This window comes from Somniosus microcephalus, chromosome 3 (assembly GCF_052327205.1).
Source record: "Somniosus microcephalus isolate GS21.2 chromosome 3, FLI_Smic_1.0, whole genome shotgun sequence".
NCBI classification, from domain to species: Eukaryota; Metazoa; Chordata; class Chondrichthyes; order Squaliformes; family Somniosidae; genus Somniosus; species Somniosus microcephalus.
Window position 1 is genome coordinate 56,123,684 of NC_140989.1, and position 15,171 is coordinate 56,138,854.

Sequence of the window (15,171 nt, forward strand, 5' to 3'; positions counted from 1 at the left end):
GGAAGTCTGCTAACCATCCCTTTATCACCCCATCCAATGTAAATGCCAGCAGGGAGGTGGGGCCCAGCAAGCCGCCCCCACTTTCCTACCTTCGACCAATGACCCTTCCAACCCCAGTAACTGCGAGGAGAAGAGTGCCGTTAATCCCTGGGACTGTAACAGAAGGCCCTTTGGACCCCAATTTTGGAGGGAGCAGTGCTCACTATCTGGGTTTGCAGATAAAGAATGGCCACGTGGGCAAGTTGCCACAGTGCCGCTGGAACCTGTAGAACTGTGCTGCGCAGTCATGTTATGTGAAAGTAATGATGCCAAGGCCTCGAAATTCGATGGTGCACGCCAGTTTTTCAGCCGCAAAAACTGGAGCCTCAGCATCCAATGTGGTGGGCCCCGGAAGTGCACCGTTTGATCACCCTATTGGTCAAGGCAGAAAAAAGGCATCCGGGGCCTGCACCTGAAACAGGCGTTGGGCCCTATGCTTATGCAAAATCAGGCTACCCTGAAGGCAGCTAGCACCGGACCCCCTTTCCTGGTCACCCCCCCCGCTGCCGGTGACACAGTGACCCAAAATTGAAATCTTCTTCACCAGCGAGCTGCCTGGGGACGCTCAGCAGGCGTAATTTATATTTAATGTCATGTATTAATGTAAATGAGGCGCAAAGTCCAGTAGCGGGTGTGCCTCATTCGTACCATACAGGGACTGTTCCCGGCGCCCAGTTCATGCCAGCCCATGTAGTTTATGAAATTTAATCTAACCTTCATAACTGTTGGGGAAAGGTTTTCACTATTCACTTTTTTTAGTGAGGCATGCTCTTTATACTAGAAATAATGAACAGAGAAAATCTTCGCCCTTGCAACATTCTGCTTCACTAACAAATATTGACAAAGAAACAGTCTTCAGTGATCACTAATCAGATCCTACCTTCTTTACTCAAAGTCAGAAATGGCTAACAGTTGTTAAAATATTGCTAGTAGAAGCTGTTTAGGGGCAGCCTATCTATGGTTTTATCTATGTTTTGTTTGATTTGGCATTGGATTTGGTTCTGACTGTCTCAATATTTCTTTTGTAATCCTGGGAATCAATTTAAGCAGTTCCAGTTCAGAGTCCATTTATTTTCCCAACCTCTTTTAAAATGCAGTTTCCAGTCAAATTTGGACAGATTTTGAGTTTGAGATTTAGTACAGAAAGTAACAGCAGCTTTTCTCTTTGAGTTTACACTTTAATTTGGAGAAAGGGGAAGAAGAGGCCAGAAAACTCTCTGAGCAACAACCACTCCGATTGCCGTGACTATCACAAACCTATCTGCCGATGGTTTACATCATTGGCATCAAATTTTCAGGAATTTCATTTTACATGAAATAGTTTACTTTTATGAAGATTTATTTGGTCAGAACAAACATTTTCTTATTGCCATTTTTCATATTATATTTCTGATGAATAGGGTTCAGGGTACAATATCCTTCGACTTCTTGTTGTGGCTCCCTTGGCCTGAAACCTGCGGTGATGAGAACAATAAGATGAAATGGAAAGGAAGCCAACAATGAAATGATGTAATAAATTCCATTGACTTGGCTTCTTCTTTCTTGGGGAAAGGGTGCTCACTGATAACCGTTTCACTCCGGTTTTTTCTTTATAAATATTGAACTGTCTCTGCTGTCAAAATGATGGGTATAATCTTCAAAAATGTAAATTCTGTTTTAGCTTTTTCCTGTTTCCCTTTTAGTTTTAAAACAAAATTGTTGCTTCAAAGACAGATAAATCCCCTGTTTGCTAATGAAATGTTGCTATCCCTTTATATAGTGTGCAAGATGAATGTGCACAGACGCTGTGAGACCAACGTGGCACCAAACTGCGGAGTCGACGCTAGAGGGATAGCTAAAGTGCTAGCAGATCTCGGTGTCACACCAGATAAGATCACAAACAGTGGGCAAAGGAAGAAAAAGGTAGAGTATTAAAAGTGAGAATGAGCAGCTAAATATGTGACTGAATGAGGTGTAACATGCTCTCACACTACAATACTCTGCCTCCAATAGTCTGACTGAGATCAGGTACTCCGAAACACCAAAACCAATGATATCATACATACTGGTTATGGCTTCCTTTCCAAGACAGAGCTGTCTGCACACACATACGTGTATATAAAAATATATGCACCTATTTGGCCTCTTTCCAAAATGCTTTTTGCATATCTCCCTGATGGCTTACAATGGCTCAATTGTTAAAACTACGATGGAGTACAGAACAGAGCCGTGCAGACCAGGAAAGTTCCAGATTTGATCCCTGATCTGTGCTGACTGAGCTGATTTCACCTGGGGTGGCAATAGTAGCCCTGACGTTGTCCTCAACACCAGATAGACCTGTCAAAAGTATGAATGGGGATCACTGAAAAAAGACACTAAAACATTAAATACATTTTTAAAAAACCATTGTTTTTAAAATGAGCTAAAATTACATTAAATTAAATATTTTAAGCTAAAATTAAATTTTTTGAAAAAATAATTAAAGTTTTTTACGGGGCTAAAAATAAACTTACCTTTTTTTTAAAGTATTTTAAAATTATAAATGAGTGAAATTTTTTTTATTTTTTTTACTTTTTTAGACTCTTATGCTGGTGAAAGCAGGCCTTACGCTTGCTTTTACCAGGCGTAAGATTTCTAAGGGTTTTCAGCGGGCGGCGGTGCTGCAGAAAGCGGAACTCTCCCCCCACAGAGGCCCTTCTCCAGGGCAGGCGTCCGATCTGTCAAGAGGCTTTGCATGCCTGAAACCGGCATTTCCAATGTCCCTACGGGTGTGTACACACCTCGTACGCACCCGTAGGCATCGGAATATACGGGCCATTGTTCTTTCTCAATATAAGGCCTCTACAAGCATTGCACATACAATTACCTTTCATTTCTGAATGCTGGTTAAATGTAAGGTACAAATTGTTACTTTTTGATTTTGCTTCACACGAGCCTCTACCATCATCCTATTTTTCGGGGGTGTGGCTCTTATTCTTTGCATTCTTAACCTTCTGTTTTCACCTCAGTACAAACTCTTTCCCATGCAAATCGGGGTCCTATTGACGTAGGGTGACACAACCCTGAAGGATGTGATTGCTTTGGAGAGGGTGCAGAGAAGATTCACCAGGATGTTACCTGGGATGGAGCGCCTCAGCTATGAAGAGAGGCTGGACAGGCTGGGGTTGTTTTCCTTGGAGCAAAGAAGGCTGAGGGGGGACCTGATTGAGGTGTACAAAATGATGAGGGGCATAGATAGGGTAGACAAAGAGGAACTTTTCCCCTTAGTAGGGGGGTCAATAACAAGGGGGCATAGATTCAGGGTAAGGGGCAGGAGATTTAGAGGGGATTTGAGGAGGAACTTTTTCACCCAGAGGGTGGTTGGAATGTGGAACTCAATGCCTGAAAGGGTGGTAGAGGCAGGAACCCTCACAACATTCAAGAAGCATTTGGATGAGCACTTGAAATGCCATTGCATACAAGGCTATGGACCAAATGCTGGAAAATGGGATTAGACTGGACAGGGATGGATGGGCGGCGCAGACACGATGGGCCGAAGGGCCTCTTTCTGTGCTGTAAAACTCTGTGACTCTATGACTCTATGACTGACCCACCTACCATTCTAGGTGTATACATGTTGGCCACTCTCTGGAACTCATGCAGCTCCATTTTGAATGCTTAGAGCAAATATGCACTCTCTTCAGCTGCCAGCAACCTATTTCAGAGGTCGACAGCTCTGCAAAAATAAGTACCTCCTAGAATCTAACCTAGTTTTATGTTTTTGTAACTTGTGCTTATGTTCCCGGTCCTATCTCACCTATCTAGCTCAAATAGGCTGTTGACTTGGAATCTAATCATTTCATTGGCCCGTATTTTGCAGACCCTACGGGTGCGTGCCTGACGCGTACATGCCCGTAAGGGCCGTGCAAGTTCCGGGTTTTCGCACTCGGAAGCGCATGCGGGAAAACCCGGAACTTGCGATCTGTCAAGATCCAACGCATCCCTGGGAAAAGGGTGTCCAAGGGTGGAGAGTTGGGCTATTTTCCCAACTACTGCCCAGTGAATGCCCGTGAAACTCTTACACCTGGTAAAAGCAGGCGTACGGCCTGTTTTTACCAGCGTAAGGGTTTAAATGAACATAAAATAATTTAAAAAAATTATTTACACATTCAAACACCTGTAAAATAAGTTAAGGATATTTTTAGCTCCTTTAAAATGTTTAAATTTATTTTTCAAAAAATTTAACTTTTTTAAATGTTTAATTAAATGGTATTTTAATTCATTTTAAATATGTAATTATTTTAAAATTGGTGTGTAAATGTGTTTTTTATGTGATCTCCTTTCATGCTTAAGGGGATTCCGTACGAAAATGGAATCCCCAAAAGCCTCAATGGGGATCCCCTTCTTTTATTGGTTGGGCCAGCCCACATGATCCATGGGGTGCTTGTGAACCACGTGCGCCCCTGGGATACGTGGGCCTTTACCCGCAGGTACCTGGAGAGGCCCAGGAGCACAAGTCGCCATGGATCCCGAGGCCCCAGGTAGGCGCGGATTGTATTTGCGGATTGGAGGCATTTCCCCGCAGGAAACCTCTGACCGCAAATTCAGGCCTATTATTTTAAAGAACTCAATCATATTCTCCTTGAAGTCTACACTTCTCCAGAGTAAAAGGCCTCAGCTCCCTTTCCTGGTAACTGAAGAGCATTAACTAGTTATCAATCTAGTGGCTCTCCTCTAAATGAATATGAATGTTCCTGGGTCCATTGGCACTTTTTAAACCTGATTTGAAATTATGCTGGAGCTACAGTCGATGTGGCAACAAACCCAAGTGGTGAAGAGAAGATCTCTCTGAGGAGTCTCATATTGCCTCGTTCCAGAGTCAGATCAGATTTTGAATCTGGAATTACACGCACTTTTGCATCGCTGCTTTCTATCATAAAATAATTGTGTGATGGAGCCATACAGAGTAAGAATTTACCAGGTTTGATCCTCAGTCTGAGCTAGCATTTCAGTTGAAGAAAAACAACCCCCTTTAAGGATGGATCTATGAAGGCCAAACAAAAAAGGTGCAACAATGAAGAGTGTCCGCATTAGAAGAGGGACAACCTATAGGAAAAGGCTCCCTTGTCTTACAGCCCTTCGCTGAGTGTTCAGGTGCTCCAGTACATTATAGGGAGAGCCTACAATAAATATAAAAGCTGAGCCCTTAATGAGCCTTGCTTATTTTCTGTATGCAAACTACTAGTATGCTGCATGTCTCAGAATTTTAATTTGGAGGTGGGTAGGGAGCGGGGTGGGGGCGGTCTGGAAAGCGTTCAGGAAACTCAGGAGAACAGGTTTCCCGCAGGCCCTGCTGAATTTAATGGCAGGGCCTGATTATCATTTCAAAGCTCTGTTTCCCGCCCACAGCCAGATGGAGAGGCTGGCTGGCTGGCGGTCAGGTAGGCCTGTGGCACTAGGCCTCAAGAGAGGAGGGAGGGAGGGTTCGGGGGTGAGGTGGGTGTTCAGAGGCCGGAGGAGGATCTGGGCGGGGGGGCAGGGGGGGAGGTGCGGTCCAGGGACCAGAGGAGGGTCGGGGCTGGAGAAGGATCAGGGGCCGGAGGAACATTGGGGCTGGAGAAGGATCTGGGGGGTGTGGTTGTTGGCTGGAGGAGGATCGGGGCCGGAGAAGGATCAGGGCGGATGATTGGGGCCGGAGAAGGATTGTTGGGGGGGCGTTGGGGGCCGGAGGAGGAACGGGCCGGAGGATCGGGGCCGGAGAAGGATCGTGGGGTGAGGGGGTGATCGGGGGTCGGAGGAGGATCGGGCCGGTGGTGGAAGGCCGGGGAGGCTAGCGGAAGCCGGAGGGCAGAGTTCAGAGGGGGGATCGGAGGCCTTGGGGTGGGGGGAGGTCGGTTGGGAGATCAGAGGCCTCGGTGGGGAAGTTGGGGAGAGATCAGAGGCCTCATCGGGGGAGGTCAGAGGCCACAGGGCAGAGGTCGGGGGGGAGATCGGAGGCCTCGTGGGGGGAGGTCGGAGGCCACGGGAGAGGTCAGGGGAGATCGGAAGCCTCGTGGGGGGAGGTCGGAGGCCACAGGGGAGAGGTCGAGGGGAGATCGGAGGCCTCGTGGGGGGAGGTCGGAGGCCACAGCGGAGAGGTCGGGGGAGATCGGAGGCCTCGTGGGGGGATGTCGGAGGCCACAGGGGAGAGGTCGGGGTGAGATCGGAGGCCTCGATGGGGAGGTTGGGGGATCAGAAGGGTAGGGGGGCCAGGGTGTCTGATCGAGGGGGTTGGATTAGGCAGGGATGCTGGATCCAGCAGGTAAGTGGAAAGGCATTTACCTTCTGGATCCAGCAGCCCTCGCCTCACCTCAGGTTTCCCTGGCCTCAGGGAACCCGCCCGCCCACAGCTAAATTTGAAATGGTGGATCACCATGAGGCACGCCAGCCTCATTATAATATTTAAATGGGCAAACCGCCTCCTGGGAGTGGGTTGGCTGCACATCCCGCCTCCATTAAAACCAGAAGTGGGCGGTTTGGGGTCGGGATTCAGTTTTTTAACTCTTTAACCCCCAACCCACCCATTTATTGGGTTAAAATTTCCCCGCCCCCCCGCTTGGTGTCTGACCCTGTAGATATGATCAGTGGGCACCAAAGGTGGAATAGGCTACAGGCCTCTGCACTCAATAATATGGGGCTCTGATTCAACATTTTGCATCACATTATCAGCCCCATCATCTGCTTATAATATCAGAACAGCTGGATACGTAATGTCTTTGCATAACTGGTAATAGTGAACTGGAAGGTCTGCAGCTGTCTTCACTGTACAGTTTCACCTTGTGTCAAAGCAGCTTCTGCAGTGGTAAATGACTGATATAGACAAGCTCCTTGTTCACAGCTACACTTTTCAAACAATACTGTAGATTGTGTTACTGCCACTTTGGCCCCAATTTTATCACGGGACGCGATCGTTCTGTGTGAAGGGCCTGGACGAGCACTAAGCTCACCTGTCAAGGCCCCGAGAGATTTTAACTCCCGGGCCTTATTTCCATATCCAGTCCTCGACTCCCACCCGCACCTGGCAGAAATGCCTGGCCGGTGGGCGGAAGCAAATATTCGGACGGCGGGAGGCCGCTGCCAGGGACCCACGGGAATGATTCACGGCAGTCAAAGAAGTGGTGGTGAGCGGGGGTGGGGAGTCGGGGGGGGGGGCGGCGTGAGGGAATATTGGGGAAAGGGAGTCCCAAGGAAACTTCATTAAAAAAAAACAACTTATCTTTTGGGCCTCTTCAGGCCCACCATCTGTTCCCAGCAGGTTTGCCTGGCGGGGAAGCCGTCACTTCTCCCCCACTCAGGCCTCCCGTTAAAATAGCTGATCAGGCCCCGATTATGTCATCAGGACCCAATCTGCATATTTAAAGAGGGCCTCGCCGCTTGGGGGTGCTTGCCCTTTCCTTTAAAATTGCAGTCAGTCAGATTGGAGTGGGAAAGGAGTGGGTAAATTATTCACTCCATTTTAACTGTCCCCCCTTCCTGCTTTCCGCCAGGTGGGGGTGGTGGGGGAGAACACTTAAAATTTTGACTTCTGACTTATACCTGGACAGAACCATTAATAAAGCTCTCATGGATCTGCCCTTTTTTTTTAGAAATGGGGCTGATGGAGGTGATCTTTAGAATATTGCTCTCATTCTTTGAGGCGCGTAGGGCTGCTGGAGTGTTAGTCGGCACATCTTTTTATATGGAGGGGTGGATGTCACAGCACTGAAACAAAAGACAAACCACTGTAGACGTGGAAGCTTACTTTTGTGTAGTTGTTTAAAAGTTGTTATTTACAATTGTATTCTGGTAGTTGTGTCTGGAGAGACCGATACGGTACAGGCAGCCACAACCAGAAAAAGGTGGCAAAGCGCTGCCACTAGAAAAAGCACCAGCAAAGATCATCACTTTAAGCAGGCCTCAGCACCTCCATGGGCAATAAATGCTGGCCTTTACATCCTGCAAACAAATAACAAAAAAGGTAGCAGCACCTTGTAGTGAGTGCTGCCACTAACGTTGGGGCTGTACCAGTGGCAACACGGCAAATAAAATGGGGAGCGGTGGTTGTACAGCATTAATTCTGTTCCTCTAGTACACAAGGAGTTAACTGACTTGAAAGCCACAGCTTTAAATAATTGTTTCCTGTTGTCTCGTATGATTGCTATTTTCCCATGGCCTTGAGGCAGAATGTATTTTGGAGCTCCCTAATCCAGTCAGCTCTGCTCCTTGTCCTGTTTTTTTTGGTCTATTTCTGCCAATCTTATAGCCTTTTGAATGAAGGCCAATTGCCTTTGCTTCTACCTCCACTTAAATAGATGGAAACAAGCATTCAAATCATCAGCAGCACTTCGTATGATAAATAAATTAATATTAACTATTATTTCTTAAAAAGGCACATGCATTTCTGCTGACGGTTACATGATCAGTCATAAATGATGGAAGTGAAACAAGAGTAGAATTTTATAAGTGTTACCCAGTAGAAGTTGTTAGGTCACATCCCGAGATAGAGGTGCGCACGTATCTAATAGAGGCAGAGCAATTTACATCTTCTCACGTACAACAAATGTGGCTGTGAAGCTCATGCCTGCATGTTATAATTTCACTAGTGAAATCAGCAACTTACACAAGGGGCTGGAGTTTCCAAGCCCCATGGAGGCGGGACTGCCAGTTAAATAGCAGGAAGTGGGGGCAGATGGCAAACCCGCCCCCATCCCGCCTCCGTGCCCTTTTGCCAGGAGGCGGGAAGATGTGCTGCTTTGGGTCTCGTCTCCTGGAGGCGGGAAAGGCATTTAATCCTTTTAACTGCCTGGCAGAAAAAAGGATTAGTGCCATTTTACCTTCACAGGTGAAGGCTTCCCAACCTCGGAGAACCCCGGCAGGTTGGAGGAGTCGTGAAGGAGGTCTGCGGCGGTCGAAAGCACCTGGAGGTAAGATGTAGAGGTGAGTGATGGGTGCAAGTGTGGAGTGGTAAGTATGTAAGGTGAGTGATAAGTTTTACAAAATGTTCACTTACCTTGTTTTCTTCCTAATGTCTTCAGCTGTGCTGGATTGGGAGATCCGACATCCTCCTTGTCGATTTCACAGACTGGCTATCGGATCCTCCGAACCAACAACCATGTGAAATTTACAAAGTTGAAAGGTTTGATGAGTCCTGAACACAAGGACTCACCAAACTACAGAGAATGTCAGTGTTTGACAGCTTCACAGAGCTGTCAAACGCTGACACTTCTTCCAAGAAGTCTTGACAGATAGCACGTCAGACGTTGGGAGATGGCATCGTAGATCAGCTGGAGGTTTGGTAACAGGAAGAAATTACAGGACAGAAACATAAACACTAGAGCAGATTTGATGAATGTGAGAAGATTCCTTTGATCACTGTATTTGCGTACACTGTGGATACAGAATCCAAGCACATTTGAAATGTTCTTTTCTATTTATGGCTTTTTCTCTCTCCCCCACCCTACCCGCCATCTCTTTTCCCCTTGAGCTGTTTCTCAGCCCTAACACACATCCTCCAACTAGGTGTTCAGATCAGTCTGTATTTGCATCTCCACAGCTAATGTGAATGTGGCTTCATGATTGAGCTACTGGTGGCGAAAGTGGGTGTGTGGAGGGAAAGAGAGAATTCATATTACCCTCTTCCCCTACTCCCTCTGATGCAGAAAGCCTTGTTTCCATTTAAAGACCCCTTCAAGACCAGCTGTAACATAGCTGAGGGTCATCAGGTAGAGCTAAAGTTCAGTACTCAGTCACCTGCTTTGCCTTGTGTACAAACTGATCCGAGTTAAACCGTTTACACAGCAAGTAAGTTCAGCTAAGTCTTTCTTAATGTTGGCATGACATGTTTTTGAAACAATGTATGAATCATCAGTGTCAGACCAGATTGCCTTGAATGTGCTATTTTGTTTTGGGCAGGCAGTGTTCAAAGGCAGTCAGTGGTGACTTAATTTCCCCTTTCCCCCCCTCCACCCGCCACTTACCTGACTGCCGTGGACCATTCCCGCGGGTCTCTGGCAGTGGCCTCCTGCCATCCGAATTCCTGTTTCCGCCCACCGGCCAGGCAGCGATTTCTGCCGGGTTCGGGTGGGTGCCACATAGTGGCTTGCCAGCAAAGTTGAAGCCCATGGAATAAAAGGGACGGTGGCAGCATGGATACGAAATTGACTAAGTGACAGGAAACAGAGAGTAGTGGTGAACAGTTGTTTTTCGGACTGGAGGAAGGTACACAGTGGCGTTCCCTAGGGGTTGGTACTAGGACCACTGCTTTTCTTGATATATATTAATGACTTAGACTTGGGTGTACAGGGTACAATTTCAAAATTTGCAGATGACACAAAATTTGGAAGTATAGAGAACAGTGAGGAGGATAGTGATAGACTTCAAGAGGACATAGACAGGCTGGTGAAATGGGCGGACACGTGGCAAATGAAATTTAACCCGGGGAATCTCATATCTTACGGTGAGCCATTTTCCAGTGGAGAGAGGGCTTCAGCACATCATCCGTTTGTTTCGCCCACATCGAGGGGGCGTGTCTGGAGGGGTTCTTGGGCTACGCTGGAAATTCTGCCTAGTGTTCCCTTAGAAAGTCTATGGGGCACTCTCACCAACTGAGAGCAAGCAAGAGACCCTTTGAGGCACCAGGAAAGGTCTCAAACTCTCAGCAGTCAAAGGTTATCATTCTCAGAGGTGATCAATTACCTTAAGCACAAGACCTGAAAGCTCCATTGGAGCTGAAGGAGGAACAGATATATTTGTTCGTTGGGTCTTTCCTGGGCTTCTCTTCTGCCCTCAAAGTGGCAGGGTGCTGCTGTGATTTTTCCGAGTCTACGTCAGGGTAAGAACAACTGATGTGCCCTTACAGACATGGGCCATCCAGTTCAAGTATGCAAATAACCCCATCCCTATAATTTGAGCATCGGTGGTTGGTAGTTCTGCCCTGCCAAGCCTCCGCTGACAGATGGGATTTTTGGAATATTATGCCCTTTGGGTAGAAGTTGGATCTCCTTGTGCCTGTTTTACAAGGCCCAATTTCGGGGACCAATGTTGGGTTAGGCCATTTTCCGTGCGTCCCTGGCCGCCATCTAAAACAGATGATGTGTCCCTTGCATTTATAAATAAGGGACCTAGTACCTGTTTTGGGCCCCCTTACAGAAATTGTTCTGCAATGAGTGGGGCAAGCAGCGGACACCAACGAAAGGTTGATTTTCTTTTAAATTCCAAAAGTGATGCTCTGAAGCCAGGAGGAGTAGAAATGCTCTCCGACTGCACAGTATTGGCGATGGCCTCCACTCCCTAGCAGTTGCCACAACTCCTGTTCCGAGACTCACCTTCAGGCCGCTGCCGGCAAGGCAAGCTGCCTGACATTTGTGGCAGCCGAACATTTACTTTAAGTGGATTAGCCATCTATTTAGTTCGCATCTCTGTTAAAATAGGATACAAATGAAATGCACGAATATGCAGCATTCTTCATTTCAAGACACATGACTAATGGCCATTTTAAACCAGATATGCAAAATATGTAAGTTTATGTACAGCTTTTAAGCACTCAGAAATTAAGCAGTAACTGTGTAAATGAAGAAGTGATTTATTCTGTGAAGAAAAGACTGTGTGGTCAGCCAACTCTGGTTATGAATTTCAGATTTTGAACAATACAAAGTAATTGGTTAAATAGTGAACACAAATGTCATTGTGTATAAAATAATCCTATAAATAATTCTGTAATGACTTAAATTAATGCAAATTAAATGTATCTTCTTCCTATCAAGTACAAGTGCACCTGTGTTCTAACATGGTATAAGCCGAATTTTTATTCTGGGTCTTTTTATGTATAGATGTACTTTTTTTTTGGTTCAGTTGAACACAGGTCCTGACCCACAACAATCAATCCCAGGAGCAGCACCATCTGAGGAAGACAGATCAAAGTCAGCACCAACGTCACCGTGCGATCAGGGTAAGATCAAGAAATTGCCAAATCTTAGGTGATTCCTAAAAACTCGCTTCCTTTCATTAGCATTTATGACTTAGAGTCCCCGCCCCCGCTTTCTACATGATTGTGGAACCAAAGTGCAAAAGACCCATATATTGGCAGGCAGTGAGTGCCATGGCTCAGTTGGCAGGTTCCAGGCAGTCAAACACGAGCGGTTGTTCTCTCTCTCTGACTCCAAACGTGTCATTTCCAGATGGTGCTCCACGTGAGGAAAGATTTCGGTCGTCCACTATTTGCAGCAAAGTTGTAAACGCAAATAGCAGAAATCTTCCCCCTGTTGCTGACCTGAGAATTGGACCAAACTCCTCCAGCTGATTAGTCGGCAGCTCAAGTATTCCTGGAGGTTCTTGCTGGAGCCAGTGTTCAGCTGTTTGAACTTAAAGGGACTCCTCCAAAGTAAATTAAAACAGAAAATGCTGGAGATACGCAGCAGGTCAGGCAGCATCTGGGGAGAGAGAAACAAGAGTCAACGTTTCAGGTCGATGACCTTTCATCAGAACTGGAAAAAAGCAGGAAATGGAACAGATTTTTAAGCAAGGGTAGGGGCTGGGAAATGGGCGAGGGGATGAAAGAACAAAAGGGAAGGTCTGTGATAGGATAGAAGGCAGGAGAGGTTAAGAGACATTAAGAGATATTCAAGGCAAAAGGAGATGGGAATGGGACAGGTAAAAAAACAAAGGATGGCTCTAGATGAAGTGTAACTTGTGCTGGCAAAATGAAAGACAGCTGCCATGTGGGAGAGAAGAACAGAAGGCACAAACAAAAAGTGGATAAAAATATACATATGATAGGGGCAGGTTATGATCTGAAATTGTTGAACTCTGTGTTGAGTCCAGAAGGCTGTAAAGTGCCTAATCGAAAGATGAAGTGCTGTTCCTCGAGCTTACGCTGAGCTTACGTGGAACAATGCAAGAGGCCGAGGACAGTGAGGTCTGAGTGGGAGTGGAGCGGAGAATTAAAGTGACAAACGACCGGAAGCTCGGGGTCACCCTTACGGACTGAACGGAGGTGTTCCGCAAAGCGGTCACCCAATCTGTGTTTGGTCTCCCCAACGTAGAGGAGACCATATCGTGAGCAGCGAATACAGTATACTGTGACTAGTCCTGAGTAGGTTGGTTGCATCTGAATTTTCTGTTTCTGCTTGGAACTTACGGTTTTCTGATCAATGTTTATATTTGGATCATTCACTAAACTTACACAATGCACCATCATGAGCTCTCCTCCTAACTCAGTAAGTGAATGTATTGTCTGGTATGGTGCTGTACAGACCAGGAAACGTCCATGTTCAGTCCTCAGTTTATGCTGAGCTAGCTGATTGCAGCCAAGGCAGGAGCTACAATTTAGCTCAGTGCCACTGGGCTAGGAAGGGGCGAAATTAAGCAGGGTGCCCACTGCTGGATCCAGTGGCCATGTGCTGGGAACTGCACAGGTGTGCAAATGCTGGGTGAGGAGTTTGGGCTCAGGTGCATTGCACCCCATTGCCAAATAATGTGTCAGCACTAGCTTTCTAGGTGCACACATGAAAATGACCAGTTGCCGAAGGTACCCGAGAACTGCTGGCACCTCTGCATCTGTACCCAGCAGGAGTGAGTACCGTCAGAAAAGCAAAGAGGAATTTGAGCGGAAATAAAAGAATGCAGTGTCTTTTTAAAAGGCTCTCAACCTGTCCTTTTTTGACTATTCATTCTTGGGATGTGGATGTCATTGGCAAGGCCGGCATTTATTGCCCGTCCCTAGTTGCCCCTGAGAAGGTAGTGGTGAGCCTTCTTCTTGAACCGCTGCAATCCGTGCGGTGAAGGTGCTCCCATGATGCTGACAGGTAGGGAGTTCCAGGATTTTGACCGAGCGACGATGAAGGAAAAGTAAGGGAGCCAGTGCCAGGCCACGGTTGTGTACGATTGTGCGCTGCTTCCAAGTATTATGCAAACACACAGCCGCACCAATCCACATGGCAATATCCGATCTTAGCTATCAGCTGTCGGGAGAGGCACTAAACAAAAAGTAAGCTACATCAAACTAGAGATTAGAGAAACTGGCGCACTTTACACACTAGAACAGTGAAGGTTAATAGGAGATCTGATAACGGGGTTCGAAATTATGAGTTTTAATAAGGTAAATAGGGAATTACTGTTTCCATCGCCCTGTGATTCAGTAACAGGGGAGCATAATTTTAAGATCTTCAACAAATGAATAAAGGGAGTGATTAGCCAAACTTTTTCACACAGACGATGGTGGAAGCAGAATCTGTGATAGCTTTTACAAGAGAAGTGGATAAATATTTGAAAACTAAATGGTTGAAATGGTATGGGAAAAGGCAGGGGAATGGGATTAAGTGGATAGCTCTTTCAGAGAGCCAGCACAGGCGTGATGGGCCGAATAGCCGCCTCCTGTACTGTAACATTCTATGATTCTATATCTACCCCCACCACTCGTGCACATCTCCTCAAAGATATCTCCTCAAAGCCAGTTTACAGGTGCCCTTGGCAGGAGTGTGGCAGCAGGTTCCCTGCCTGCATCATTTCAAAAGCACTTCGTTGGGTTGTGAAGAATTTTTTGGATGTCCTAAGGACGCTATATAAATGCAAGTTTTTTCTTCTCTCTCAGTTAGAGAGTGGTGTGGGTGTGTGGTTTGATGGGGGGGGGGCGGTGGTGGTGGCGGGGCTGGGCAGAGTGGAAACATGGGGAGAAAAAAAAGTGTAAGAAGCTGGAATTTGGTAATAAGTCAAAATTTATTTCTATAAAATAAATGAACACAAGTTAAATCCTATGTCAAATTTTCAATTTGTTCCCCCAGAACTAAAAGAACTTGAAAACAACATCAGAAAAGCCCTTTCATTTGATAATAGAGGAGATGAACACAAAGGAGCGGGAGCAGATAAACAAGTGCTGACACCTGGTGAAAATGGTGAAAACGGAGAGCTGAAACAGTTCCAGACCAAGCATTATAACTTAGAAGACTTCTCCTTCATTAAAGTATTAGGGAAAGGCAGCTTTGGCAAGGTGAGTGTTCCACAGTACAGAATCACCAATGGTGTGCAGTATCTGTTTCAACACCATACTTACCGGGGAGGTATTCTACATTACGAATGTTTATTATCCCACTTGTGTAATTGCCCCCCCTGTGATTCCTCTTGCCCTTATTTGTTCTTGAGGTGAAAACAGCAGAATCTATA

General features: G+C 46.3%; 1 protein-coding gene across 2 annotated transcripts in view; it reads left to right on the forward strand.

Moving 5' to 3' along the window:
• The window catches only part of LOC147121072 (protein kinase C epsilon type), a 788,174-nt gene that overhangs the window by 535,672 nt on the left and 237,331 nt on the right, over positions 1 to 15,171 (forward strand). For both annotated transcript variants that reach the window (XM_085980505.1, XM_085980511.1), the window contains 3 exons: positions 1,799 to 1,941; positions 11,866 to 11,962; positions 14,793 to 14,998. In XM_085980505.1, the coding sequence (XP_085836631.1) occupies positions 1,799 to 1,941; positions 11,866 to 11,962; positions 14,793 to 14,998 (446 nt within the window). The remainder of the gene's footprint in view (positions 1 to 1,798; positions 1,942 to 11,865; positions 11,963 to 14,792; positions 14,999 to 15,171) is intronic.